Raw genomic sequence first — 26,875 nt, forward strand, 5'->3', positions numbered from 1 at the left:
TTACATATGGGGCATTCATTATAAGGTACTATGTTCTCCTGGAATACAACTTCCATTTTTTCTAGGTGTTAATGAGAACCGAATTCACCTCTCGAAAATTTATGCATCTGAGGGTTGGGAGACTTTCCCACAGCTCACGTGACTCCATACACATCACATATTAATACTCCTTTATGACCTATATACGGGTTTCCCTGGTAGCTCAGCTGGTAAAGAATCCAGCTGCAAAGCAGGAGACCCCAGTTTGATTCCTGGGTCTGGAAGATCCTCTGGAGAAGGGATAGGCTACCCACTCCAGTATACTTGCCTGGAGAATCCTCATGGGCAGAGGAGCCTGGTGGGCTAGAGTCCATGGGGTTGCAAAGAGTCATACACGACTGAGCATGTCAGATGCTAAGCACAGCACAGCACATTACCCATCTACTTCAATGCCAGGTGCAGTAGGGCATGTTTATATCAGGATACATTTAACCCTACACCTTTTTTTTACACTGTTTCTGGGAAGTTGGAATGGTGGGCCATAGGATTATTCCTGGAAGTCATTCCTACACCAGAACCAGCTAGCAATGATTAACTGTACATGGATGTTTGTCATCCTCCTCCATAGATCCCACAAAACCCAAACTAAATGTGTTCCTAACTCAATCTTTCCCTGGTTTGGAGGCTCAAAATGCCTAGGGCCACTCCAATACAATACCACCCCACCCAATACAAGGGAAAAAGTGTTAGAAAGTTGAGGTGAAAAGAAACGACAGTCTTAACCAATTGCAGTCCGAACATCTTATTTTGCAAATTTTATGAAAACACACGCATATGCAATCATATTACAAACTCTATCCCAGAGTGTTGGAAGGAGCTCATGTGTACAAGTGAGGGGCTTTGAAGCAGAAGCTTTATTAGTTTCATGGGAAACTCACATTCACACACTGGCCATATTAGCACAGTTTGGAAATACTGAGTCTACCACTATGTCCATTCTCATGGCCATCAGACCCAGTTAGGAGCTCAGCATCTTCGTTCTGCAACTGTTCTCTCCCTTTTCCTAGCTTTCCACATTAGCCTCATCTTTCTCCACTTTGTTTTTCTACTTCCCACGTCAGAATCTTAAACTAATGGCCAACTGTCTCACTGAAAGGTGAAAACTCTTCATTCTCCAAAAGTAAATTTCTAAGAGTTGGTGTTCAGTTTAGCTAATGGTAGATCCCGTGGCGGTGATGAGAGCTACTTTCTCCTATAGCCAAGTATGTGCCTGTAGGTACGTCAGTGTAAGAGTTGCATTCACATCCACTCTGTCATTCAATCCTTAGAACATTCATGTAAGGTAATAACGTTATTAACGTTTTAAAAAATGGGTCATTAAACTCAGAGTTTAAGTAATTTGCTCAGGAACACACAGTTAGTAAGCAGTGGAGGATCCCATCTGACTCTCAGTCGCTTAATTAAATCTGTGTGTGCTTAGGAAACTAAAGCTGTTTGCGGACCCCAGTTCTAATCATATGGCCTAGGATGAGTATCTCTCCAACGTCTATGCAGCTCTCTTCAGTCACTGTTATCAATTTACTAAATCCTTCCTCTAGGTCCAAAGTGTGTCCATCTGGCTCCTTAAGGCAGAAAGTTACACATAGGAGACTTTGTGTTATACACCCATTCAATTTCCAGCTTCCTTCCCATCTTGACAATACACTTTCCAAAGCACAGGAGTTAGGGAATTACAGGGAGGATATGGACATTTAAGATTTTTCTTCATGCTAACAGCCCTATGATATTTATAAATAAAGCACATTTTGAATATTCAGAGAACAGGAAAAGAACATGTCTTCAAAAGACTACAAATACAAATATCTTTTCAAGGGAATAAACCTGAGACCAAGCAGATGAAAAATTATGAAAGGAAATACATATAAAATAAACTAACAAGTGTCAGGCTATAAGAATGAACATGAAGACAAAAAAAATTAATGGACATTTTAAAAATTTTTATTTTTTGACCTCACGGCATGGCATCTGACATCTTAGTTTCTCAGCCAAGGATCAAATCCGTGCCCCCTGCACTGGAAGCAGGGGAGTTGTAACCACTGGACTGCCAGGGAAGCCTCAACGGAAATTTTTAAAATGATTAACAAAATCCCCTTTTCTTCATCCCTGCTAGGTCTCAGGGAAAAGCTGTTGGCACTTGCATTTTATTCTCCTGCTAACTTTTTATAGCAAATCGAACCAGGATGCCCTTGAGTTTCCTACCACCAAATGTGTAAACTTACCATCATCTGCTCTGATTCCATTTCCTTCCCTCTTGTTAAACAGACCAGAACAAGTGTCTTTTTTTTTTTTTTTTTCTATTTAAGGTCAATTTTATGTTATTGAAAATCATCCCAATGTGTATAGTCAGAAATCTTACAGAGTCCATTAAATTGATTCTTATATACTCATGTTTTCCCACTCACTGCAATATTCCCATTAGCTTAACAATTGTTTTGTTATCAGATTAGTACATGTACATTATGCAAAAAAGGCAAACAGTAAAACTAAACCTGTGTGAGAAAGAGCAGCTCCTACTTAACTGCCACTCCTGTTTCCCAGAGGCAAACTCAGCCAACTCTCAACTCCTCCTTCTTTCCAATTCCAAAACTTGCTGTTGCAGCTATTTATTCTTTCTTTTTTTTTTGGCTGAATCTTGGCATATGGGATCTTAGTTCCTCAATCAGGGATCAAACCCATGCCCCTGCAGTGGAATGACAGAGTCCAAACCACTGGATTGCCAAGGGATTCCCCTATCATTTCTTTTACTTTTTAGTTTCAGACATTATCTATCAATTTCCCACTGAGAAAGATTAAGAACATCACAGTTCGTAGCTATGGCAATATTCAGTGTTTACATATCATGGTAGTTCCCAGTTAAACTACATAGTATGATCTGACTACATTTCTTCCCTGTAGGATTATTTCTGTTCCCTAGAGTTAACAAACGTTTTTGTATATTTGCTTAGTTTTCTAGTTATCAAACATTAACTTATTCACTAACTCTGCGCAGAATTCTCTAAATAAGTGCAAAAACAATAGAAGAAAATTCAGATCTAGGGGAATAGGTAAAGAGAACTGAAATTGTAAATATGCAGTTAAATGGAAAATATTTTATTTTCCTTCTTTTAATTTCTTTAAAAGATATTGGCTGTTTAGAACAATAACAATAACATGATAATTTGGGGGCTTATAAGGTATATACCCTTGGAGGAGGAAATGGCAACCCACTGCAGTATTCTTGCCTAGGGAATTCCATGGACAGAAGAGCCTGGGGAGCTACAGTCTATTGGGGTCACAAAGAGTCAGAAATGATTGAGCAAACACAAAACCACCATAACATATATAGAAATAAAGCACATGACAAGGGTGGTACAAGAGATGGAGAAGGCAATAAATGAAATTAAATAGCTGTACTTTTTTTTATAACTTACATGAAATGGTGCAACATTAATTATAAGTAGACTGTGATAAGTTAAGGATATATATTTTAAGTCTAAAACAGCTACTAAAAATGCAAAACAATAAAGCCTAAAAAGTAAATAGAGGAAATGAAACAGAATATTAAAAACATTTTTAAAAAAGGGTGAGGAAATTTAACTTATAACAACTACAAAGAAGGAAATAAAGTAGGAAATCAATAAAATAGAAAATAACAATAAAAAGAATATTCAAAAGATTATTAAAAAAACAAAATTTGATCTTCAAAAAGATTAATTAAAGCTGATAAACTCCTCCCATGATAGTCAAGAAACTAAAGGAAAATAAATACCAATATTAAGAATGAAAAATGGGTATCACTACAGATTCTATAAACATTAAAAGGATACAAAAAGGAAACATGATGAGAAAAAAGATGAGAAACAATTCATGCCAGTTAAGTTTGACAACATATATAAAACTGTCATAAGTAAAAAAATACAATTTACCAAAATGTCCATGAAAAGAAGTAAAAATCTGAATTGCTTTATATTATTAAATAAATTGCATAAAAATAAAATTCCTAGAGAGAAAATTTCTGGTCTAGATAACTTCACTGGTGAATTCTTTTGAACATTTAAGAAGGCAATACTACCATGTTACAGTCTCTTTCAAAAAATAGAGGACAAAGGAACATCACCTAACCCATTTTAGAATAATTTAGCTAGAATAATTGTAATACCAAAAGCTAATACAACTGCTGCTGCTGCTGCTGCTGCTAAGTCGCTTCAGTCGTGTCCGACTCTGTGCGACCCCATAGATGGCAGCCCGCCAGGCTCCCCCGTCCCTGGGATTCTCCAGGCAAGAACAATACTACAAGATAAAATGAAACAAACACACATATACATACCAAAATCTCTCACAAACACACACACACAATTCCTTAAACATATACTGGCAAATTTAACCAGTAAAATAGAAAGAGTATCTTATAGCCAACTTGGCTTTATTCCAGAAATTCAAGATTGGTTTAAACAATTTGAATTTCTCAATGTAATTCACCACATTAAAAGAATAAAATCATCTCAACAGATAAAAAAAGAATATTTGCCTAAATTCAACACCTGTTCATGAGAAAACCTGCAAACCTGGAATAGAAGGAAGCTTGTGTCTGTTAAAAGCATCTATGATAAATTGCAGATAACACCATACCTAATGGAAAAATAGTAAACTTTTCCTCTTTAATTCAGCAAGCTGGGAACGACGCTCACTCTTTTCACAACTATTCGACATTGCACTGGGGGTTGTAGATAATGAAATAAGCCCCTTCCTCGAAACAAAACAAAAATTATAAAGAATAGAAAGGAAGAAGCAAAATTTTATTTTGTTCTAAAAGATAAAAATTTATGTTGAAAATTGTAAGGAATATACAAAAAAACAAAAACAAGTGATTTCTTCAACAGAAATCAGGAATGGAGGAAGAAACAAGTGGATGAGATAAATATCAAGATGGGAGAGTTAAACCCAAACACATCAACAATCATATTAGTTGGAAATAGACTAAACATCCAAGTAAATTGCAGAGTTTTTCACACTAAAAAAGCAAGATCCAACTATGTCCTCTTTATAAGAAATATGCTTAAACATAAAGACAGGCAGTCTGAAAGTACAAAAAATGGAAAAAGATATACCTTGAAAACAGTGTAAGAAAGCTGATGGGATAATGTTAATCATTAAATCTATATCTCAAAAGGAAGAGTATCACTGTAGGTAAAGATCTTTTATGAAGATAAAAGGATCAACTTAGCAAGAAAATGGGCTTCCCTGGTGGCTCAGCAGTTAAGAACCCAACCGACAATGCAGGAGACATGGGCCTAATCCCCTGGAGAAGAAAATGGCAACACATTCCAGTATTCTTGCCTGGGAAATCCCATGAACAGAGGAGCCTGGCAGGATACTGTCCATGGGGTCACAAAAGTTGGATGTGACTTAGCGATTGAACAATTGGGACTTTATTTCTCATAAATGATTCCTGCCATGACCTATTATATTGCAGAGTGTCTCCAGATTTTCTTAGCTATTTTACTAAACTAGCATTAAATTTTAAATTGAATTTGGGTCTTTTAGGACAACAATTATATGTACCTTTCAAATATAGGTTTCCTTCCCCATACTTAACATTTCTTCATAGCTATTTCATTGCTTAAACTTTCTAGAATAATTAAAAAAAAAAAAACATAGTGTCAAACTACTTGTATTTTGGCCCTGATTCTGGGGAACTGCCCTAATGTGTTGTCATTGTGATGTTTTTGGCTAATGGTGTGAGGGTGAAGTCTCCATGGTTTTGAAGAATCTCTCTCATACTAGGTTTCTGAGAATATTTGTGCAGAATTCAATTAGAGGATTGCATCATAATACTGAACTATCCTCAGAGTTTTAGGTTAACCTTAGGTGACTTGGTTTTTCATTACTGCTTTCTAGCTCTTAGGGTTTTATTTAGGACTTTCTTATGCTTATAATAGAGATGGGTGTGTAAGCCTCACTTTTGGGTTTTCTCTTAGTAAAAGGGAGAAAGACACTAGGAACTAGCATTTACTAGGCTACTGCTACCACTAGGATAATGCATTAGTATCTTACATATATTCATTTTTTTTGCAGTTTTGTAAGGATTTCTGGTTTCATATTACACTAGTTTAATAAAAGTATTGCTGAATTTATCTTTCAGTGTTTACTTCAATGCATATATCATGTGAATTATCATGAACGTCCTAGAAAGTTCAAATAACTTCCATATAAGTCAACCTATTAATAGTTCCAAGACTTGTGTGGAGGTAATTTGTTTGCATTTTTCCCCCTCGATTGTCAATTTGGCCAGTAAGAGATTAAAAGGCCTTTGCTGACTGCAGTCCTAGGTACTCTTTCAGAATTCTTACTTGTATTCATTCTTACTCCCTTCAAAAAAAGACCTGCACACAGAGGCACTACACAAACAGAAAGCACTGCTTTTCATCTCTACTGAATTTCAGTAAAATCATCATCTCCTCTCACCCCTGAGCCTCCACACTTACTCCCTTATAAAAACACTCTCCTTTCTGCCCAGCTAGCATAACTATTGTTGAGATATACTACACAATACCCACTGCTCTCCTATTCACAGGCTCATATTTTATTATTGATTTTATTAAACTCCGTAAGAACAAGGATGTCTATAACAGACCACAAATGAGATAATCACTGAATAGGTTTTTCTGATAGTAGATACATTTTGTCATACTACTTCTGCTAGATCTTTGTGATGTTATCTTTGCTTTCTTCCTTTTTTGTTTCCTACTTGGTTCTTTCCCCCGACTTTGCCACACACACAGTATTTTGTGCTTTTGAGAATATATATTAAATGCTACCAGTGGATAGCTTAATTATTTTCAAAAAAATGCTTAAATGTTTATAACTCAAAGTTTAAAAATGAGAAAACATTTTAAATTCTTAATTTATAGAAGAATTTTGCACTTTTACTTCCCAATTCCAGCCCCTTGTTCCTCTCATCCAGTTTCCTGTTTATTTACAATAGGTGATCACCATCATGTTTTACATTTTCTATTTGTGAACCAGCCAGGGTTCATCAGTGAGGGAAGGGAAGGAGTACCTTCTGTAGGGTTGTGGGTCAAACTTCAATGTTTATACTTGTAAGTTCAGTTCAGCTCAGTTCAGTTGCTCAGGTTCCGACGACCCCATGGACTGCAGTACCGCCATATTTGTAAACAATGTTACAATTTGTCAGATTTCCTTCTAACAGTTTAATACTCATGGCCAATCCTTTTAAGCCTCAACTTCCAACGCTTGAAATACTTTTGATCACTTTTCAGCGTTTTCTGTGCTTTGGGTACTGTTAATACAATGTCCCTGTATAATTTGTGTTAACTTTAGAAGTGAGTTATTAAACAGCTAAGAAGTCTTATTCAAAATTTTTTTTCACTTAAAAAGTACTGCCTAAAAAACACATTTTAAATTTTATTTAAATTTATTGCTTACTCACACTACTTTTGTTAGAAACATTAATCACTCCTTCTATTCCAATTATTTTTGAACCAATTATGCCAACTCCTCCTCTGTAAAGTCATGGCCGCTCCAATTTCAAGTGGGCCATCAGGGTTTTCCTTCACATCTGCTATTCTAGAACTCCTCTGCTCTTCTCAAATTTCTGAAATCAGCAAACTGTAGCACTGAAGTGAAATCCAGCCCACTGCCAGCTTTTGTATAGTTCTAATGGAACAGTCTGGAGAAGGCAATGGCAACCCATTCCAGTCCTTTTGCCTGGCAAATCCCATGGACAGAGGAGCCTGGTGGGCTGCAGTCCATGGGGTCGCCAAGAGTCGGGCACGACTGAGCGACTTGACTTTCATTTTCACTTTCATGTATTGGAGAAGGAAATGGCAACCTACTCGTGTTCTTGCCTGGAGAATCCCAGGGACAGAGGAGCCTAGTAGGCTGCCGTCTATGGGGTCGCACAGAGCCAGACACGACTGAAGCGCCTTAGCAGCAATGGAAGAGTCACCTTGTGTTCACAGTCTATGGCTGCTTTCATATTACAGTGGCATGGCCAGTGAGTAAAATATTACTACCTAGTCCTTTAGAAAACCAGTTCGTTGCCTGTGTGCATGCTCAGTCGTGTCTGACTCTGCAACCCCATAGACTGGAGCCCACCAGGCTCCTCTGTCCGTGAAATTCTCCAGGCAAGAATACTGGAGCTGGTCGCCATTTCCGACACCAGGGGATCTTCCCAACCCAGGGATGGAACCCACATCTCCTGCATTGGCAGGCAGATTCTTTACCACTGAGCCACCTGGGAAACCAAGGCTCCTAGGCTTTTTCAATTGCATGCTACTTTCAACTTTTCTTACGCTTGCAAAATTTTCCAATGACCCCCACATACTTTGGGCATTTATAAAGTACACATTCTAAAAACCTTCTGTGTCGGTAATATCAGTCTTCATGACAGTGGTTGCTTTTATGCGTGTGTGCATGCTGCAGTTGCTATTCCTAAATTCCGCAATTTTTTTCTTTGCACTTACCCATTAAGGCCGGGTCTGAATTTGGACAAGAGGTAAGATTAGATACCAGAGGAATTGTTTGGCTCTGATGTTAGACTGGACAGAACTATACCTGAATCCTTTAAAAATGGGAATTAAGGGCAGAGAGAGAAGGGGAAATGAAGTACTCATAACAGGGATGACAAGCTCCTTTGCCACTATCCACTGCAGATGCATGCAAACCTCGGCACAGAATGTAAGAAGGCAGCAATAATGTAAATGTCTCTATTAATGTCTTCTATCTAAAAATAGTGATCAAAGCAAATGCCCGTCTTGACTTCTCTTAGAAAAGAATGAGGTGATAGAATGAGGAAAACACAAATTCAAGTGTTCTAAAGTAAAGCATGAAGGGGGCCAGCTGCTGCAGAATAAGGGAGGTCAAATATAGTTCAAAGTTTACAATATGACCACTTGTCCTATCTTACTGTAGTTGTATAGGTAATATTTAAGTGTTTCAACTCTTTTATTATTTTAAGGATAATTTAGTGTGTGTGTATGTGTGTGTTGAGTATATAGACTTTTCACTGTACATTTCTGTCACTTTGGCCATATATGTGTGTATGTTTGTATGTAAATTTTTTGCCACATTTTGTGGCATATGGGATCCTCGTTTCCTCACCGGGGAGAGAAGCCACGCACCCTGTATTGGAAGGCAGAGTCTTAACCACTGGATAGCTAAGAACTTCTTGGCCATAATTTTTAAGCACTAATTATGTTGCTGTTACCAAGTTGGCCCAGTAATATGCTGTCCGAAAGTTGCTTTTTGACAGCAGCAAATAATTAGTTGAAATTAAAAAGGGGTAGGAGAACCAGGGAAAGGAAATATTTAAGTGCTACATTAAATTACATAATATGAGCATTAAGTCACTCAAGAAAGGTGGTGAAAAGTGAAAGTCGCTCAGTCGTGTCTGACTCTTTGTGACCCCATGGACTGTAGCCCACCAAGCTCTTCTGTCCATGGAATTCTCCAGGCAAGAATACTGGAGTGGGTTGCCATTCCTTTTTCCAGGGGATCTTCCCTACCCAGGCACTGAACCTGGTCTCCTGCATTGAAGGCAGATTCTTTACCATCTGAGCCACTAGGGAAGCAAGTACACACATATGCAATATCCCCAGATCAAGGAACAGGTCTTTAGTAGGTTCCAAAAAAACACTAGCTTCCCTATGCAGAAAAGACAATTACTATGCATAATTCTAAAGGTTACCACATCAAATACATAGCTCTTCTTGTAAAACATCACAATAATCTGAAAAAGAATCATTCATACTTTTCAAATAAACACAAAATAAACCACATAATTCTGAATAAGTAGTAACAACTTTATTTTAACTCAACGTGCTGAAATGCAAAAAATATTTTCAGCAACAAGATACAAAAAGTATGTATCTCATCATTGACATCAGCTGATTAAAAATGAGGCTGAAAAGTTCAATGTGTCTTTATACATTTGAATCTTGAAAATCAATTCCCCCCAGAACTAATTTTTAAATAATTTCAGCAGACTTTTATTTTCAAAAATGGGACTCAAGTTATATTTTCATTCTAAAAAACTGAAGGCAAAAATTAACTGGGTTACAGTATACAATGATAAACTCTAACAACAAAAAAAGATTTAAATATAAGAATTCTTTTTCAAACGTAAAGTACACATACTGCAAACAGAAGACACGGTGTGGTGATTTCATTCTTAGTGAAGAGGAAATCTCGCATGGTAGGCACTCAATATTTGTTCAACTGGACCTAAAATTTACATCATTCCATTTTAATACTTAAACAAAGTAGAGCTCATAATCTGTATAAAAGAGGTTTGCAAAATACTCTTATGTGTGCTGAAAGTGCTGTCTTTATAATCTGAAAACGCTAAAACCCACCCACCCACCTTGTTTTCCAAGAATACACTGAATATTTTCATTCTACCCATCAAAGAGCATGAACATCCAACTCAGAATAATTCATCTCTTCAAGCAGACTTGGCTTTGAGAAAAGCTTGCTGAGTTGGACTTAAACAAAACAACTTGCTGAAGTCCTAGTGTTCTATTTTAGTTAACACTAGGAAGCATACAAAGATTTTGCTTAGATTTTGAATTTATGCACAAAACTTAAATGAGTAAATAAATTAGTTAATTACATGTCTGGCAATTTAAGCTCTAACTTAAATTTAGTTTAAAAATAGAACAATAATGTCCATGACAAATTTTTAAGAGATCTTCATTATATTTTTAAACTCAATTTCAAAACTGATGTCCTAAAAAGGCACTGTTTTCACATTTCATCATGCAGTAAATTGGTCACATTTTTGAGAATTATAATTTCCTCAATTGTCCCCCCAAATAAAGCACATTTAAATGGAATACATTTCAACTAACCTAAACTTTCAACATTTAACTGAGTCCTATTTTCAGAAATTCACTTTTGAACATACCACACACAAATCCAAGCAAATATACATATACACACATACACACGCACACACACATGCCTAATGACCACATAATACATGCAAGGATCTCCAATTACTATTTCAAGACAATGACACATGAGTATTCAAGGAGGTAACAATGGCAGGCCATATGTGATGGCACCTTCATATTTGTGCTCCAAATATCGATACATACTAAAATTAAAAAATGAAAAAGGCACAAATATAGTGTTTCTGTATCTCAATCTAAAGAACAGTTCTCCAATGGTTACTTTTATAATATGTAACGTTAAGACCAGTAACTACTTTTCTAAGAAAGAGCTGTTTAGGTGACAAAAGGGAAACAGGAGCAGGCTTTAGTTCAAAAGGCAACACTGCTGTGAACAAAATCTGTGTCTACTGAAAACCATGTGAATAGTTGTTTTTTTTTTTTTTAAAGGCTATTAGAACACTCATTTCAGAATACATTAACAGTTTTACATTGCCTCAAGAACCCACAATACCAAAAATATACATAATAAATAAAAAAAATAAATCAACTACCATGTGATTCTGTTAATATAATTGGTAGGCATTAAATTATCTGAAAAGTGGACATTTCTACAAACGTGGATATCCTTACAGCACAGTGTTTGACATTTTTGGTACAAAATGTGTTACCAAACTAAAAAAAAAAATCTTTATAATAAAACCCTTCAGATTTGCAATAAACACAAAAGTAAGGGTAAGCTGAAATGTACATTATAGATGTTACCACTGAAGTCACTATGGTTAGAAATGTAGATTCAAGCAGTGAATTAATTCACAATGCATCTGTGTGCATTTGATATAAATGGATACACCAGTATTTTTTTTTTTTTTTAATATGTGACAACAAAATTCTAGGGCCTGAGAGAGGAATTTTTTTCTTCTAAGACCCTGGCAAAATCTCAAATCCTTAAAGTGTGTATGTATGTGTTTTGTTTTTTTTTTTAAGCTGCACACTGTAAATTTAAAAGGCTCAATCTTATGGTTTAGTTAGGAAGTGAATTTCTGCTCTTTGTAATACTCTTACATAGTTTTCTACTCCCTATAATACTCTTACATAGGACAGAGTCCATTCATATCTAAGAATCCTTCTTCTATCCCAAGGTAGTCTTTCAATATTAAATTTAACTTAATACAACAAAGACTCAAACTACAAAAGAAGAAATGAAGATATCTGAAAATACCATCTTTTCAAACTTCAGTTTGATGTGGATAACAAACGATTATTTGACAGTGTTTGTTCAATGTAAATATGAATCATTCTTGGCATATTAGGATTCAGTAAATACCTAATAGAAAACAAAAATAATATCTATTTTAAAACTTTAGCTTCATTTTTTTTTTTTCCTTTTGCCCTAACTTCAAAAACTAAATAAACAAATTATACAAATTTTAATCTGGAGAATAGTTACATAGGTAAATATATAGATATATGCATTCTTTTTTCCAGTGACACACTTTTTCCCCTTGTGGTCAAACACAAATCTTGCCTAAGAAGCATATACTACCACTGTTAGAGGAAATCCGATGCAGGGCTTGACACTGATCACTCCTGCTTCGCCATGACAATGCAATAGAACAGACCTCTGCTGTGAACAAACTGAAGATGTGTATGTGTTTAAAGCTAAAATTCATTTATAATAAAGAACTGGCCTGTGAAAAGCAGTTTATAAACAGTTTATCCTGTTCACATTATGCATTATTTCAATTATCATCCACAATGTTGGTACAGTTACTGAGATAGACAGGAGAAACCTAGGGAGGAAAAAAGGTTTCAGAGTGTAGCCTGACATATTCTAAGGGTCCTCTCCTTTGGTCTTCACATAATAACAACAGTTCATTGTTTTTAGAAGGAGAGTAGACTGCCTAGGATTCATTTACTGTTCAGGTGCCTTCTCTAAAGTGTGATCAAATAGTAGTAAATTCAATAATGAATGTCTGAAAGTCAAACCAATGTAACTGTAATTGGGAATATCTTTCTTATCTATTATCACAAACATCCCAGTTGCCTCCATCTTTCTTAAAAAATTCTTTCAAAAGTTAAGACAATTAATTATACCACATCAATTCCCTCAAAAGAAAGAAAAAAAAGTACCATTTAGCATATAAAAGTTACACATTAAAAGTGCATATATATCTTCTTAATTGGCCCAGTCATTAAATTTACATTTGGTCATCCTTACTTTTAACATATAGAATTCTTCATGTAAATGTAGGTCACTATAAATTAAAAAAAAATTAATTCAGCACTAAACATGCTTTCTTCTTATTGAAATCTTAACTTCAATCAGTTCTCAATCATTGTAAACTTGGATAAATTCACAAAGAAACACAAGTAAAGGTTTGTTATGCTTCTCTTAGTTTGCTGGACAATTAACATACAAACATAACAAATTTCACTAAAAATTTGGGCCAATTCATTGCATATTTGCCCCCTGAAAAGAAAAATAAATTAGAACTGAAGCAGTGTATTGCCATAACTTACCTTGAAGGTAAGCAGGTTCTCCTGTATTTATAGAACGTAGACTACAAACATTACCAGTCATCTCCAACACAAGTGCTTTTTTAAAGGAAAACCTAGTTTTAAATTTTTAGTACAGGACAAACCCTACAAAATTCATCTGCCTTTCTCAAACTAATGGAAGATCTTTTTGAAACTTAATATCTTCAGTTATCAATATTACTGCATTATGGAGCTAGTGCAATCCTGCATAGCCTTGGTCACAATGACAAGGCACAATAAAAAAATTAAAGTATTATATGAACAAGAGAAGTCACTGAAGATAATTTAAGGCCTTGAAGTGAATTAGAGTATAATCAGTCTAATTTAAAGCTGAAGAATAAACCATAAATTATCCACCTGAAATGCAAGCAATATGCTTTTTCAGCTTCTGTTCTGTGGACAAGACAACAGAAACAACTCTTGCTTATGGTTTGTGTATTAGAATCCTTCTGGACCTGGAGGAATAAAAGTCAATTCCATTTTTCTACAGTTCATGGAAGGTTTCAAGACTGTTTTAGCCGTTTTCGTGGAATACCAAACTGTGGACACTGTGCAGATGCTAGTGCTCGGAAGGCTTCTGCTACCAAATGTGGGTGAGAATGAATCATGGACTTCCACCCGGATGTTTCCATTATGTCCGCTGCTTGGCTGAAAAATAAAAGTAAGAGATGTTTACTAAGGAGTACTTTTCAAAATGCATTGTTACACTATCTTTTTTTTTTTTTTTAATTTACAGATTTCAAAATTCTGTCTCCCTATGTATCCACACCACTTGAATTCATTAAAATATCATCTTTACCTTATTGGTATTTTCTGTTGTAACTGAAACTGTTCAATTTTTCTGCAAATTCTACTCTCCTGAAGTGTATGACACTTGTCTGCAGAGCTCTACTCCCACTGTTACCATTTCTACACTCACTCTTTCAAGAGCTCCTTTCTCTGGCTCTTACACACAGGTTTTCTCTAGAGTTCCAAGTTTTGCCCTCTACTCTTCTTTAGTATTCATTGTTCATCTTATCTCAGCCACTTTCACAATTTTAACTATCATACTCAACAATGATAAACAGTGATTTACTAAGTCCTAGGCCTCCCACAAGGTCTGTCCCCAACCACCTCTTTTCTTTACTTGGACGTGCCTTGAAAGCCGTAAATTTCAGAATGAGGATAAGAACTCAACACATCTCTCTTGAGCCCCAAATTCTTCCTCTCTCATTTCCAATAAGCTAATGCTTCCACCATCACCCAGTGATTCAAGTCAGAAACCTGGGAGTCACCCTAGATGCCATCCTTTCCAATCAACCATTAAAGCCCTATTTGAATTCCCAAAGGTATCCTGAATCCCTAGTTAAGGTCCACAACATCTCATGCTTGAATTATTATCAGAGTCTCCTAATTTGTCTTCTACTCTCCTATCATGCTCTTCTCAAACCAGCTTCCATGCTACCTCAGTAATAAACATCTTAAAAAGGTCTTCTTCTGTTGTTCTCCAATGCCAGTACACAGGTTCTTTAGAAAGAGAAATCAGAAACAAAGTTTCCCAGTTTTCCCCCTAGCTTTCTACCTCCCATTCCATGCTTTGGCACTGTGTAAATTATTAATAATAATAACAACAACAACAGCAATACTGAACTGTTTATTGTTAAAGGATGTACAATATGCTCTGAGTTAACACTGTTACTCAAGCAACAAATCTAGTTATCCTTGCTTGTCTCCTGTCTTCTCTCCTTTGTACCTACCTACCATCCAAATAATACCCAAATATTACAGACTGTCCATTCAAAATATTATATCCTTTTATTTCTTTCTAGCCCCACTATCACTAATCAAGTCAAATTTTTACCTTCATCTCTTGCCTGAACTACCTTCCATACCTTTCTAACTGGCCTACCTATACATAACCATGCTCCTTAATTACCACCAGCACCTCAACCTCCCCACGCTCAAGCATGTGGAGAGACTGCTAAAACAAACACCCGATCACATTCTACTCTAGGTTAAACTCTTTTACTGTATGACCATCTTCTTTGAATAATGTCTAAAAGCCCTAATGTTATTTAGATGGCCTTCCATGATCTGATCTTTGACTTTTTTCCCCAGCTTCTAATACTCCTCATCCCCATACTCGTCTTTCTTATCTTCAAACCGTTGCACGCCTGTATCTTTTTTTTTTTTTTTTTTCTGGGACATACCTTTCCACCTCTTCCCTCTTCTTCACCGAAGTAACTTCTACTAATACTTCAGGTCTTTATACAACAATTCTTCAAAAGGACTTTCTCTGACACTTAGGTCAGGTTCTTTTGCTATGTGCTCAGATGGGTATGCTCTGCCTTACCTATTATTACACTTTATTTCAACTACTTTGTTTAGTTCCTATATATCTCCTGCTAAACCATAAACTCCAGGAAGGCATGAAAAACAGATGCTGTGTTCATAAATATCTGTCAAATGAATGATCTACTATTGCTTCATGCATCTATACTTAGATTCAAGCGATGCTTTCTGTCTGCAATGCCTCTTATTTCCTCCTCAGTTCTGCTTATTTCTATTCAGATTTTAAGACAAAGCTCAGTCATCTTTACATCTAAACCTCCAGCCTTAGTTGTGTCCTGAACATACCCTTCTTTATGACATTACTTACCATATTATAATGAAATATGCATGGATGTGTTTCTATTATTAGATAAACTTCTTAAGAACAAGGATTTTTCCTCTTACTTGTTTCTATATGCAGCACCTTAGCATAGTGCTTGACACAAAACTGATGCTAGGCATTTAGTTTAGTTTGCTGAACTAAATAAACATTAGCTAATAACAATTAAAAAATTTGCCTGACATCAAATTACCAGTGTACTTTCACGTTTATAATTTCAACTCGCTGTTTAGAATCACACAGATTGTTAATATGCCTGAGGTTTTCATTGATTTAATTCAACAAGTCTCTATTGATGGTCTCTATGTACACCATAGTTTCTACATGGGATACAAAATAAGCTTATATTTTTTGACATTGTAAAATAGTTTAACAGACTAAAATCAGAGATTGAATGTGGCAAAGTATGAAGCATCACAAAATTATCATTTGATTTTTTTCTAGGAACACATACCATGATAATATATTATTTATCACACACTGACCAATATATAGGCTAGCTAGTAAAAGTATTCACTCATTTTTACCTTCAGAAACAGAATTCACGAACTATTAAGAATTCAGTTAACCAACTTCAAATCTATCAAAACAGATGAAAGCAAGGGAACTGTAAGTCATTCATTTTCTTGTCTTTGACACAATCTTTTTTAAATTTCTTACATCAATTTTTGATAATTTCCAAGAACAGAGTTTAATGGTACATAGGTAAAAACTAATCAAAAGCAGATGCAAATTCTTCAACCTACTGACTCTCCTTTTGATTCTGAGTAACTGCAAAGAGTAAAAAAAGTCACTCGAAAAATGAGTGAAGAAGAGGGAAAAAAAACGAATAATAAATTCTCATGGTTATGTCATTCTGAAGATTCAGGCTTAGAAAGATGTCACGACTACCCTGCTCCTTACGAGTTTTACCAGAGGAAAGATCAAATTGCTACCATTTATGGAAGGCTAGGTAATTAACCTAATGCAGATGTGATGCAAGGTACCTGGCTGCCCTAAGAAGCAGTGGCATTCAAATGTCAAGACTTTCCAGGTAAACCTGGAGGGTACATTTCCTCATAGGATAAAATAAATATTTCCCACATTTTTAGAAATGCTTTCTGAAGGGGCAGGCACAGGGTCTCTAGTAGTCACTGAAATACCTGGACTCAGCCACATGCTAATGTGAACATATATGCTTAAGAAAAGACAGTGTCCATCCCAGTTCACATTATAAGCTGATCTACAAGGGAGCATAGCCTCAAGAATCCACTACATGGTTAAATTATTATTTTTTTAAACTGGCAGTTTGCTTCATGTCATTAATATCTGGATTCATACTTATTGTAGATGAACAAAAGGCTATGCAACAAACACTTAATTTCATGTATGCAGATCAACTTTAAGTCAGAAACTGATGTCATCTTACTTGCTGTTCCAGTTTTTCCCATCTTTACACCCAAGCTGTCGAAGTACACTGCACCTGCATTGAAGATTTAAACACACTTAAGAAAAAGTCAGGTGAAAAACTGTTGAAGGTGTCATGTCCACTGAAATACAAGCACAGCTTACCTATTAATAAAGTCTATGGCTTGTGCTTTCAATTGTTCTGCACTGTGCAAATCTGCAAGGACAAGGGTATCAGCAACATTTTCTACTGAGAGGTTACTACACAAAGCTTCTTCACACATGACCTTCAGCCGTTCCAGTGCATACTATCCAGAAAGGAAAACACAAAATAAAACATTTATTCAAACTACCAAGTTCTAAATACATGATATTTATAACTTAGAAAATGAAGTTAAAGCACATTACACATCGAACTGAGGGTACTTTAAAAGTCTTTATTTTAAATATAAAGAAAGTATGAGTTACTGCATTCAAGATAAAGACTAATTTTTCTTAAGAAATTTCTATCTTAAGAAAATTTCTATCTAAGTTCAAGATAGAGGATGAACTGTCAACCCACTCCAATATTCTTGACCGGAGAATCCCGTGGACAGAGCAGCCTGGAGGGCTGAAGTCCAAAGGGATAGACTGAGTGACTGAGCATACGCAAGATATAGTGTATTTTTAAAACAGAGTTTCTTTAAAATCCTCTTAGTACTCAAAAAACAAACAAACAAAAATACCTTTATTGCTTAATACTCTTAATGAGTATATTTCTCTTTTCTAATATTTTAAACACCAATCAGGACACAGCATATTGTCACTACTTAATCCTGAAGAAAAATGATAAAGCTTAATACTCATAACCATAACTTGTATTTGACATACACGTGAAGAGAACATACTTGGCAGCTTTATTGAGGTATAACTGGCATACAATAAAATGCACATATTTGAAGTTTATACAGCCACATAACCATCATTAAATCAAGAGTGAACATAGTCATTATCCCCCAAATTTCCTTCTACCTCTTTGTAATCCTTTCTTACCCCACCCCAGGCAAGACCTCTGATATGTTTTCTACTGCTAGAATTCACATTTTCTGAAGTCTTCTATAAAAGAAATCATACAATTTGCACTTGTGTTTATCTGGCTTCCAGCAATTATAATTATTTTAAGATTCATGCATGCTGTTGTCTGTGTATCAATAGTTCTATGCGTTTTACTGCTCAGTGGTATCCCATTGATCTGTTGATGAACATTTGGGTGTTTCCAGTTTTTAGCCGTTACAAATAAAGCTGCTACAAACATTCATATGTCATTTAACAGGCATATGCTGTCTTCTCCCTTGAGTATAAACCTATAAATAAATGCACTGGATAATATGGTTAAGTGTAAAACTTTAAAAAAATTGCCAAACGGTCTTTCAAAGTGGTTGTATCATTTTACACTCTCATAAGCAGTATATGAGAGTCCACATCCTTGACCATACTTGGTATGCTTTTAATAATTTTAGCTGTTAAAACAATCATAGATGTATCTCATGGTGGTTTTAACTTATACTACACTAATGAGGTTGAGCATCTTTTGAAATACTGAATGGACATTATTTTAAGAAGTGTCTATTCAAATATTTTTATTTTTAGAAATAACTTTGTTTACTTATAATTGTTTTGAGAGTTCTTTATGTAGTCTGAATATGAAAGACCTTTATCATATATATTCTGGATAAAAGTTGTTCATCAGTTATGCTTTGCAAATATGTTCTTCCAGTCTGTAGCTAGTCTTTTTATTCACCTGTGTCTTCTGAAGAAGTTTTAAATTTCATTGAAGCCCAATTTATCATTTTTCCTTTTATATATTTTTGGTGTCATAGCCAAGAAGTCTTTGCCTAATGTAAGACTATAAAGACATTCTCCTGTATTTTCTTTTAGAAGTTTAAGATTTTTTTAGGTTTATAATCTATTCTGTGTTACTTTTTGTATATGATGTGAAGTATACATACAGAATTCAGTTTTTTCAAGAGTTCAACCACAGTTCATCTTTTTGGGTACAGACTACCAATTCCTACAGCACCATGTACTGAAAAGACTATTGTTTCTCCAATCAACTATCCTTGCACTTTCATCAAAAATTATATAGTCATACATGTGACAGTCTATTTCTGTACTGTCTATTCTGTTTCAATGAGTTATCTATCTTGTCACCAATACAACAGTGTCTTAAATACTAAAGCTTTATTAGTTCTCCATTTTATTAATAATGTTTTTCAAAGTTATCTGATTATTCTAGGTCCCTGCACTTGCATATAAAATTTTAAAACAGCTTGTCAATTTGTACCCCTCATCCCTGCAAAGGCAGGTTAGGATTTTGATACTGACTTGCTGCTTCTCCTAATCAAAAGAGAAGTGCATTGTCCGTTAACAAGACTTTCTCTCCATTTACTGAAGTGTACCTGAATTTCTATTATCAGTATATTATAATATTCAGCATACAGGTCTTGAACATCTTTTGTCAGACTCATGTCTATGTGTTTTGTATTTTTCATTCCATTATAATGGCATTTATACATTTAAATTCTGAGACAGTTACCGATTTGAATAAGCTATAAGAAATAAGAAAGCTATAAGCTATAAGAAATAAGATTCCATATACACTTGTCCCAGTTTCTCCCTATGGTAACATTTTTCAAAATGAGTATAATTATCACTATAAATACATATTCATGCGTACACATACAGACATATACATGGACAGAAGCAGCATGGATATTAGTACTTTTGGAGAAAGCTCCCAGTGGGCTTTAGCGTTTTCAGGATTGAGAACTACTGACTTTGAAATCTCCCGCCACTTTTACATTGTTTCCCTATCTTCAAGAATTTAGCACTGTGAAAGAACATTACAAAATAAGACTTTTTTTTCTCTATATCCTTGTATTAAAAAATAAATCTATGAATACAGGATTAAATTAGGAAAATACAAAATATTTTCTTCCTTTTTTATAGATGAACGTCATGCAATGTATCTTAAGACTATCTCAAAATTGCAATAAATTATATGCACTATTGCGTGTGTTCTCATAAAACAGAGTAAAGATACACTCAAAACTACTGAGTCTGAAGTTAACATTCCATTTGTTCCATATACTCTAAATCAGCTCAAGATATTTTTATGTCTTACTGATTTAAAATTTTTTCATTTCCGTATTATCCCACTGTGTTATTTCATAATACTCTCAAGAGGCATCCTCAAATAGTATAAATTAATTCAATACTTCAAGTTATTGAGGGTTCTCATTTGATGGTAGCTTTCTAGATATGTCAAGCTTGAGGACATTTTTCAGCTCTTTAAGACCTAATTACTTACTTTGTCTGCAGCTGCCAACAAGTTGTCAGCCATTTTGTCAAGGTTTGGCGCTTTCCCTGTGTAAATGAATCTCATCATTTCTTTAAAAACCTCAGGGTCTACATCATTTATTTCCACTCGATTCTGGTATTGAAAACACAAAAAATGTTGTATTTCAAAAAAGCACATAGATTATGAACCAGAGCAAAACTGACAATAGTTTAAAAGCCCAAATCTGCACTTAAGCAATGTACAACTCAAATATTCATTAAAGTATATTTTAAAAGTTAAGAAGGCAGGTTTAAGAAGAAGTATACCAAGTCCAGCACTACCATGTAGAAATAGAAACCCCAGTTTCTCAGTTAAAAACTCAAATACAAATAAAAACAAATCTGTAAGGTCAAACTAAATATATCTTTATTCAGTTTCTGACCTCTATCTTAGAGGAAGATGGCTATTAACTTTTTTTGTTCCTCTAGTTCTTTAGGGAGGAGAAAGCTGAGCCACGTAAATAAACTTAGGAAGGAGTTGCCCAGTTGGAGCAATAAGGCTCACATGTAATACAACCAGCAAAAATCAATCTCCGGTCTTTAGTCTGATTATATTTCAAAATGGCAGATAAAAGAGAAATATCTGGGAAAACCAAATGGGTAGTATTACAGTTCAAGGAGACTAATAATAACATAATTTATATCCTTTATTAAATATAATACACTTATTACAGTGGTAAAAAGAACGTAGGAATTGTTTCTGTTCTAGAAAACAAATTCCAAAATCAACTCAGAAGTCTGGAAATAAGGAATATACACTTTAACTGGAGAACTCTCAAATAGGTATGGATCAGAACAGTCCTTTCAGATAGCTATCCTTTTTTAATAACAACTATTCACTTATTTTGCTATTGTGACACGCCACAATAGCAAAAGCTGTTATTTGGAATGTTAGCCCACATTAAGCTAAATCTATTTTTCTACTATAGAACCCATTTCACCCCATCCTCTTATTTCTTTCTAAAATCCTAACAATAAGAACATGTACTGTTACTTGTAAAATATACATTCCAAAATTCTACATGTATATAAATTAGATGTGAGCCCTTTAAACAAGGTTTACCTTTTTACTTTCTTCCATTTCATGTTCAAACATGGCATTAAAAACTGGGGATCGAGCTGCAACAAGATTAAGCATCATTATTTAATGCAAAAATTTATGAAAGAAATGTAATATATTACTCAAAAGTAGAAAGTACCTGCAAGAACAGATTTATGAGCTTTAAATTCTTGTCCTCTCACAAAAAAACTGCAATCTGTAAATCTTGTGTTTTCCCAGAGATTACCTAAATCTTCTGCTAGTCGGCATTCAGGTACCTTTAACATATTTGTATTAGTATGTCCTGATATATTTACTGAATCTTGGACCACACTCACCTAATAAAAAAAAGAACAGCAAGAAAAAATACTTTTATAAATTAATATCAGTAGTAAGCTACTAAGTTTCAACCTAAACTTATCATTAAAATCACGTAGAAAATTCAATGTACTCCGTATCAAAAATGCTAACATTTGGGAACTGAATTTAAAGTCACAAATTAAAAGAGAGAAATGATACAGGAAAAAAAAAAAAATTGAAACGAATTAGATCATTTTAAGTGACATTTTATGTAAATAAATGGCTTACTGATTACTGAGAATGCTCAGTTTTTAAAGTAATCACAAAAACTATTTCTCAACAACAAAAAAAGGTCATAATATAATTCCAAATTCAAATAGGAGAAAATACTTTTCTGAGGAGAAAGAAATTTAATTTTTTATTTCTTCACATTACAGAACTATCAACATTTAAAGTTTATTGACATATAATAAACACAGCATAACACTTATGACATTTTAGAATACTTTAAAATGTTGTTTAAAACTACAGACTATAATATGCAATTTGGGCAGCATTTTAAGTATTGTCCCTACATGTTTCAATGCTAATAACACTGATTTAAATATCTAGTAATATTGATTTAAATTTTAAAGTATAAGAATTCTCATAAAACAATGTAATTATTAATGTTCATGGAAATCTTTCATTAAAAAAAACAGAACAATATAACTTAGTTCGATTCAAAGACCTTTAATTTACCTATGAAATAATCAATAAATAAAAGTTGGTATGATTAAAACCAACAGTGGAAACAATGTCAGACTTTATTTTTTTGGGCTCCAAAATCACTGCAGACTGCAGCCATGAAATTAAAAGACGCTTACTCCTTGGAAGGAAAATTATGACCAACCTAGATAGCATATTAAAAAGCAGAGACATTACTTTGCCAACAAAGGTCCGTCTAGTCAAGGCTATGGTTTTTCCAATGGTCATGTATGGATGTGAGAGTTGGACTGTGAAGAAAGCTGAGCACCAAAGAATTGATGCTTTTGAACTGTGGTGTTGGACAAGACTCTTGAGAGTCCCTTGGACTGCAAGGAGATCTAACCAGTCCATCCTGAAGGAGATCAGTCCTGGGATTTCTTTGGAAAGACTAATGCTAAAGCTGAAACTCCAGTACTTTGGCCACCTCATGCGAAGAGTTGACTCATTGGAAAAGACTCTGATGCTGGGAGGGATTCGGGGCAGGAGGAGAAGGGGTGACAGAGGATGAGATGGCTGGATGGCATCACCGACTCGATGGACGTGAGTCTGGGTGAACTCCGGGAGTTGGTGATGGACAGGGAGGCCTGGCGTGCTGTGATTCATGGGGTCGCAAAGAGTGGGATACGACTGAATGACTGAACTGAACTGATGATTAAAACATTGCTTTTACATGGAGCCCAACATAATATGGATTAAATTATTTCTCATTAAAGATAACTATATTTTAAATGAAATCTTAAAACATCACTAAGTTTGGCACAAACTTTAAGAAAAGGAATACACTATTAATATTACTAGAAATTTCATATTATATTTAAGTGGAAGAAGATACTACCTCAACTAGTAAAGCAAATGTTTCAGAGTAAATGAACCATCTTTCACAAAAAATGGTGTTTTGGTTACCTATGTTTTAAGCTGCTAAGTTTTGTGGTTGTTTGTTATGCAGCAATAGATGACTGTTAATTTAAAGCTGTATTTCATAAGGTTTTCTTTAATTAATAGTAGGTATGTACATGGACAAATAAACTGTAGAAACTGTACACTAGAAATGGATAAAATGGACCAAATTACTAACATGCTAAGAAAGTATAATAATCGTCTAATATAAAATGCTTGAGAATATTAAGTTTCATTAGTCCTTACTCACCTAGATGTAATAACATCTATTTCATACGAATGAACAGACACTTCTAAAGAAAAGCTTTATTTTCTGAGGATATTCTCATTAACCATTTTGTTTTCCTGATTTTACTAATCTTTTTGAAATCACATGTCATAAAAATCATCTAATCCAATCACCTTATTTTATTAAAAAATTTGAAAAAGTGAGATCCAGTGAAGATAACTAAAGCGTCCTAAATCCACTGCTAGTCAGTTTCAGAGGAAGATTAGACCTACATTCCCAGATTCCCTTTTTTAGCATTCTTTGCAAATGGCAACCCACTCCAGTGTTGTTGCCTGGAGAATCCCAGGGACAGCAGAGCCTGGTGGGCTGCTGTCTATGGGGTCACACAGAGTCGGACACAACTGAAGTGACTTAGCAGCAGCAGCACTATATAGTCGGAGAAGGCAATGGCAACCCACTCCAGTACTCTTGCCTGGAAAATCCCATGGTCGGAGGAGCCTGGTAGGCTGCAGTCCATGGGGTCGCTAAGAGTCGGACATGACTGAGCGACTTCACTTTCACGCATTGGAGAAGGAAATGGCAACCCATTCCAGTGTTCTTGCCTGGAGAATCCCAGGGGCGGCCTGGTGGGCTGCCGTCTATGGGGTCATACAATATTAATACTTTAATGCAGTTATGGCTCTGAAGGGATTTATTGCAACAGTCTTGTAAGAAGTTTTTTCAAGTACAGGAGCTAAGACATTATGCATACAAATAAGTCCTCCAATAAAAATTCTTCTATTAACTTTTAACTTATTCAAATTGTTTCTAAAATTTTACAAATTACAAAACAGGAAAAATCTTCAGTAATTCTTACCTGATTGCTGTTATATCATACATTATAACTTAAAGATACTTAAATAAAAAATACTGGTATCACTATTCAGGGTTTAGTCAAGGGTCACAAAGACACTATTCACTTGTTCATATCAGCACTGCTCTTGTAACTTCTAGTGAGCAAAAGCTGGAGTGAATTGAACAGTTCAATTACTTGCATAAAGTACGTAGGATGTAGTGGAGTCATAAGAATGTGATCATATTTAAATTTAAGAAAGGATTTAAGTTCTATATATTGTTTAATAATCGTAACTCAAAACAATATATTTAATGTGTAAGTTTCACAAATATCAGGTGATAGAAGGAAAAAATATTAAAAAAGATACTTCATACATATTGATGTTATATTTGACTATATATAATCATAATTCATAAGAAATTATATTATTGGCATACACATCTACATATAATTATCATAGCAGCCACAAATTTTAAGTAAGACAGAATTAACGCTTCATACACTCTAAAGAGTATTCAAGGGACTACAGAGCAGAAATTAATGATCTAATTTAAACTGCTATGCAATGAGTTGTGATGATTATTTTTTCTAATACCTATAATAAAGAAATTGGTAAAATTTTAGCTTTTTCTAGTACATATTCAAATATAGGTAATGAACATTCTTATGAATGGAACTTAAGAGTAAAAAAAAATTCAGAAGAAAGGCTGAGATTCTTTTCTGAAGTGGTTGTTCTTTCAAAATAAAATGACAAATGTACAATAATCAAAACTGACAAATGCTGCAAAGTAATACCTCAAACCCGTTTGACAGCTCTTTTTCAAATCTGCTTTTGGCTCAACTCTGAGGATATAATTCAGACTAAAGATGAACATGTGCAGGCTCTAATCAGCTATGACTGTCCTAGAAATCTGGGTCTCCTCTAGTGTGGAATTAAGGTGACTACTGGTTCCTATTTTTAAAACTCGCTTGATTCTCTAAACAAATTGTAAAGACTAGCTAGGAATTTACAAAGGTGCATAGTACTACAAATCTTAGTGCTCTAATCAACTATTGAACCATCCCTCACACCGGCTCTAAAATGAGAAACTTCTAAGTAGTCCAATTTCATATCATTTTCCTGAATAGTGGGTCTTAAACTTTCTGGCTTTCAAATATAGGTATCCTTTTTTAGAAACTGGGTGATAGAAATATGGTTGTCAATTTTCCATTTTGTCATTTTTAGAGAATAAAACACAACTCCCATCCATTACCCAAAAGTATATTAAAACAGAAAGGATAACTTAGTAACAGAAAAATAGGAGGAAAAAAAATTCTAAATAAATTTTTTTAATTTTATGAAAAATTCATTACCTATATTATCTATCTGTATATAGAGTCTTCTGTTTACCACAGACTAGCATGGGTCTAAGATTGAGACTATTTAAAATCCGTTGGATTCCAAAAGATAAATTAATCTAACCAATTTTCTATTTTTCCTCCTTATTCTTCAATTCCTGTTTTCTGCATCACTTTGGAAAAGAAGCAGCAGAAAGAACTGTTTACACTGACAGAAATTTCTAGCTCTGGCTACTTGATTCACAGGACTTGCAAGATTACTTATGTCTTGCACAAAAGGGTAGCACCAAACTGCCTTACCTGTCTACAGCACCACTTGCAGGGGAGGGGGAGGAGGCAGTTCTTTAGGTAGGGCAGTGCAATGCTTCCTCCTCTTCTGCAAGCAGTGCTGGAGATGCTGTAGAAGGAAGGGCATCAATGAGAGGTATGGAAGAAACGGTGGAGGGCATGAGGAAAGTTTGTTCAAAGCCCACCTATGTTATATACAGTGCCCAAGGTATCAATGTCTCTATCAGTAAAGGTATGTATTATAGTATCTAACACTAAATGTGATCAACTTAAAATATATGTCACTGGTAGGTTCTATTTTTAGGAGATGACTAGC

At 34.8% G+C, this 26,875-nt stretch overlaps 1 protein-coding gene across 10 annotated transcripts in view; it reads right to left on the reverse strand.

The window, feature by feature from the left end:
* Positions 1-9,821: 9,821 nt before the first annotated feature.
* Positions 9,822-26,875, reverse strand: part of SPOPL (speckle type BTB/POZ protein like) — a 58,152-nt gene continuing 41,098 nt past the window's right edge. For 6 of the 10 annotated variants that reach the window (XM_044935858.2, XM_044935839.2, XM_044935868.2 and 3 more), the window contains 6 exons: positions 22,086-22,263; positions 21,950-22,005; positions 20,858-20,980; positions 17,674-17,816; positions 17,531-17,584; positions 9,822-14,120 (listed from right to left, as the gene is read on the reverse strand). In XM_044935858.2, the coding sequence (XP_044791793.1) occupies positions 13,976-14,120; positions 17,531-17,584; positions 17,674-17,816; positions 20,858-20,980; positions 21,950-22,005; positions 22,086-22,263 (699 nt within the window). In that variant the 3' untranslated portion in view covers positions 9,822-13,975. Of the gene's footprint in view, positions 14,121-16,649; positions 16,703-17,530; positions 17,585-17,673; positions 17,817-20,857; positions 20,981-21,949; positions 22,006-22,085; positions 22,264-26,571; positions 26,669-26,875 lie in introns of all 10 variants that reach the window. The other 4 variants (XM_006071635.4, XM_025276918.3, XM_025276909.3 and 1 more) reach the window with 3 other exon arrangements.

This window comes from Bubalus bubalis, chromosome 2 (genome assembly GCF_019923935.1).
Source record: "Bubalus bubalis isolate 160015118507 breed Murrah chromosome 2, NDDB_SH_1, whole genome shotgun sequence".
Taxonomy (NCBI): Eukaryota; Metazoa; Chordata; class Mammalia; order Artiodactyla; family Bovidae; genus Bubalus; species Bubalus bubalis.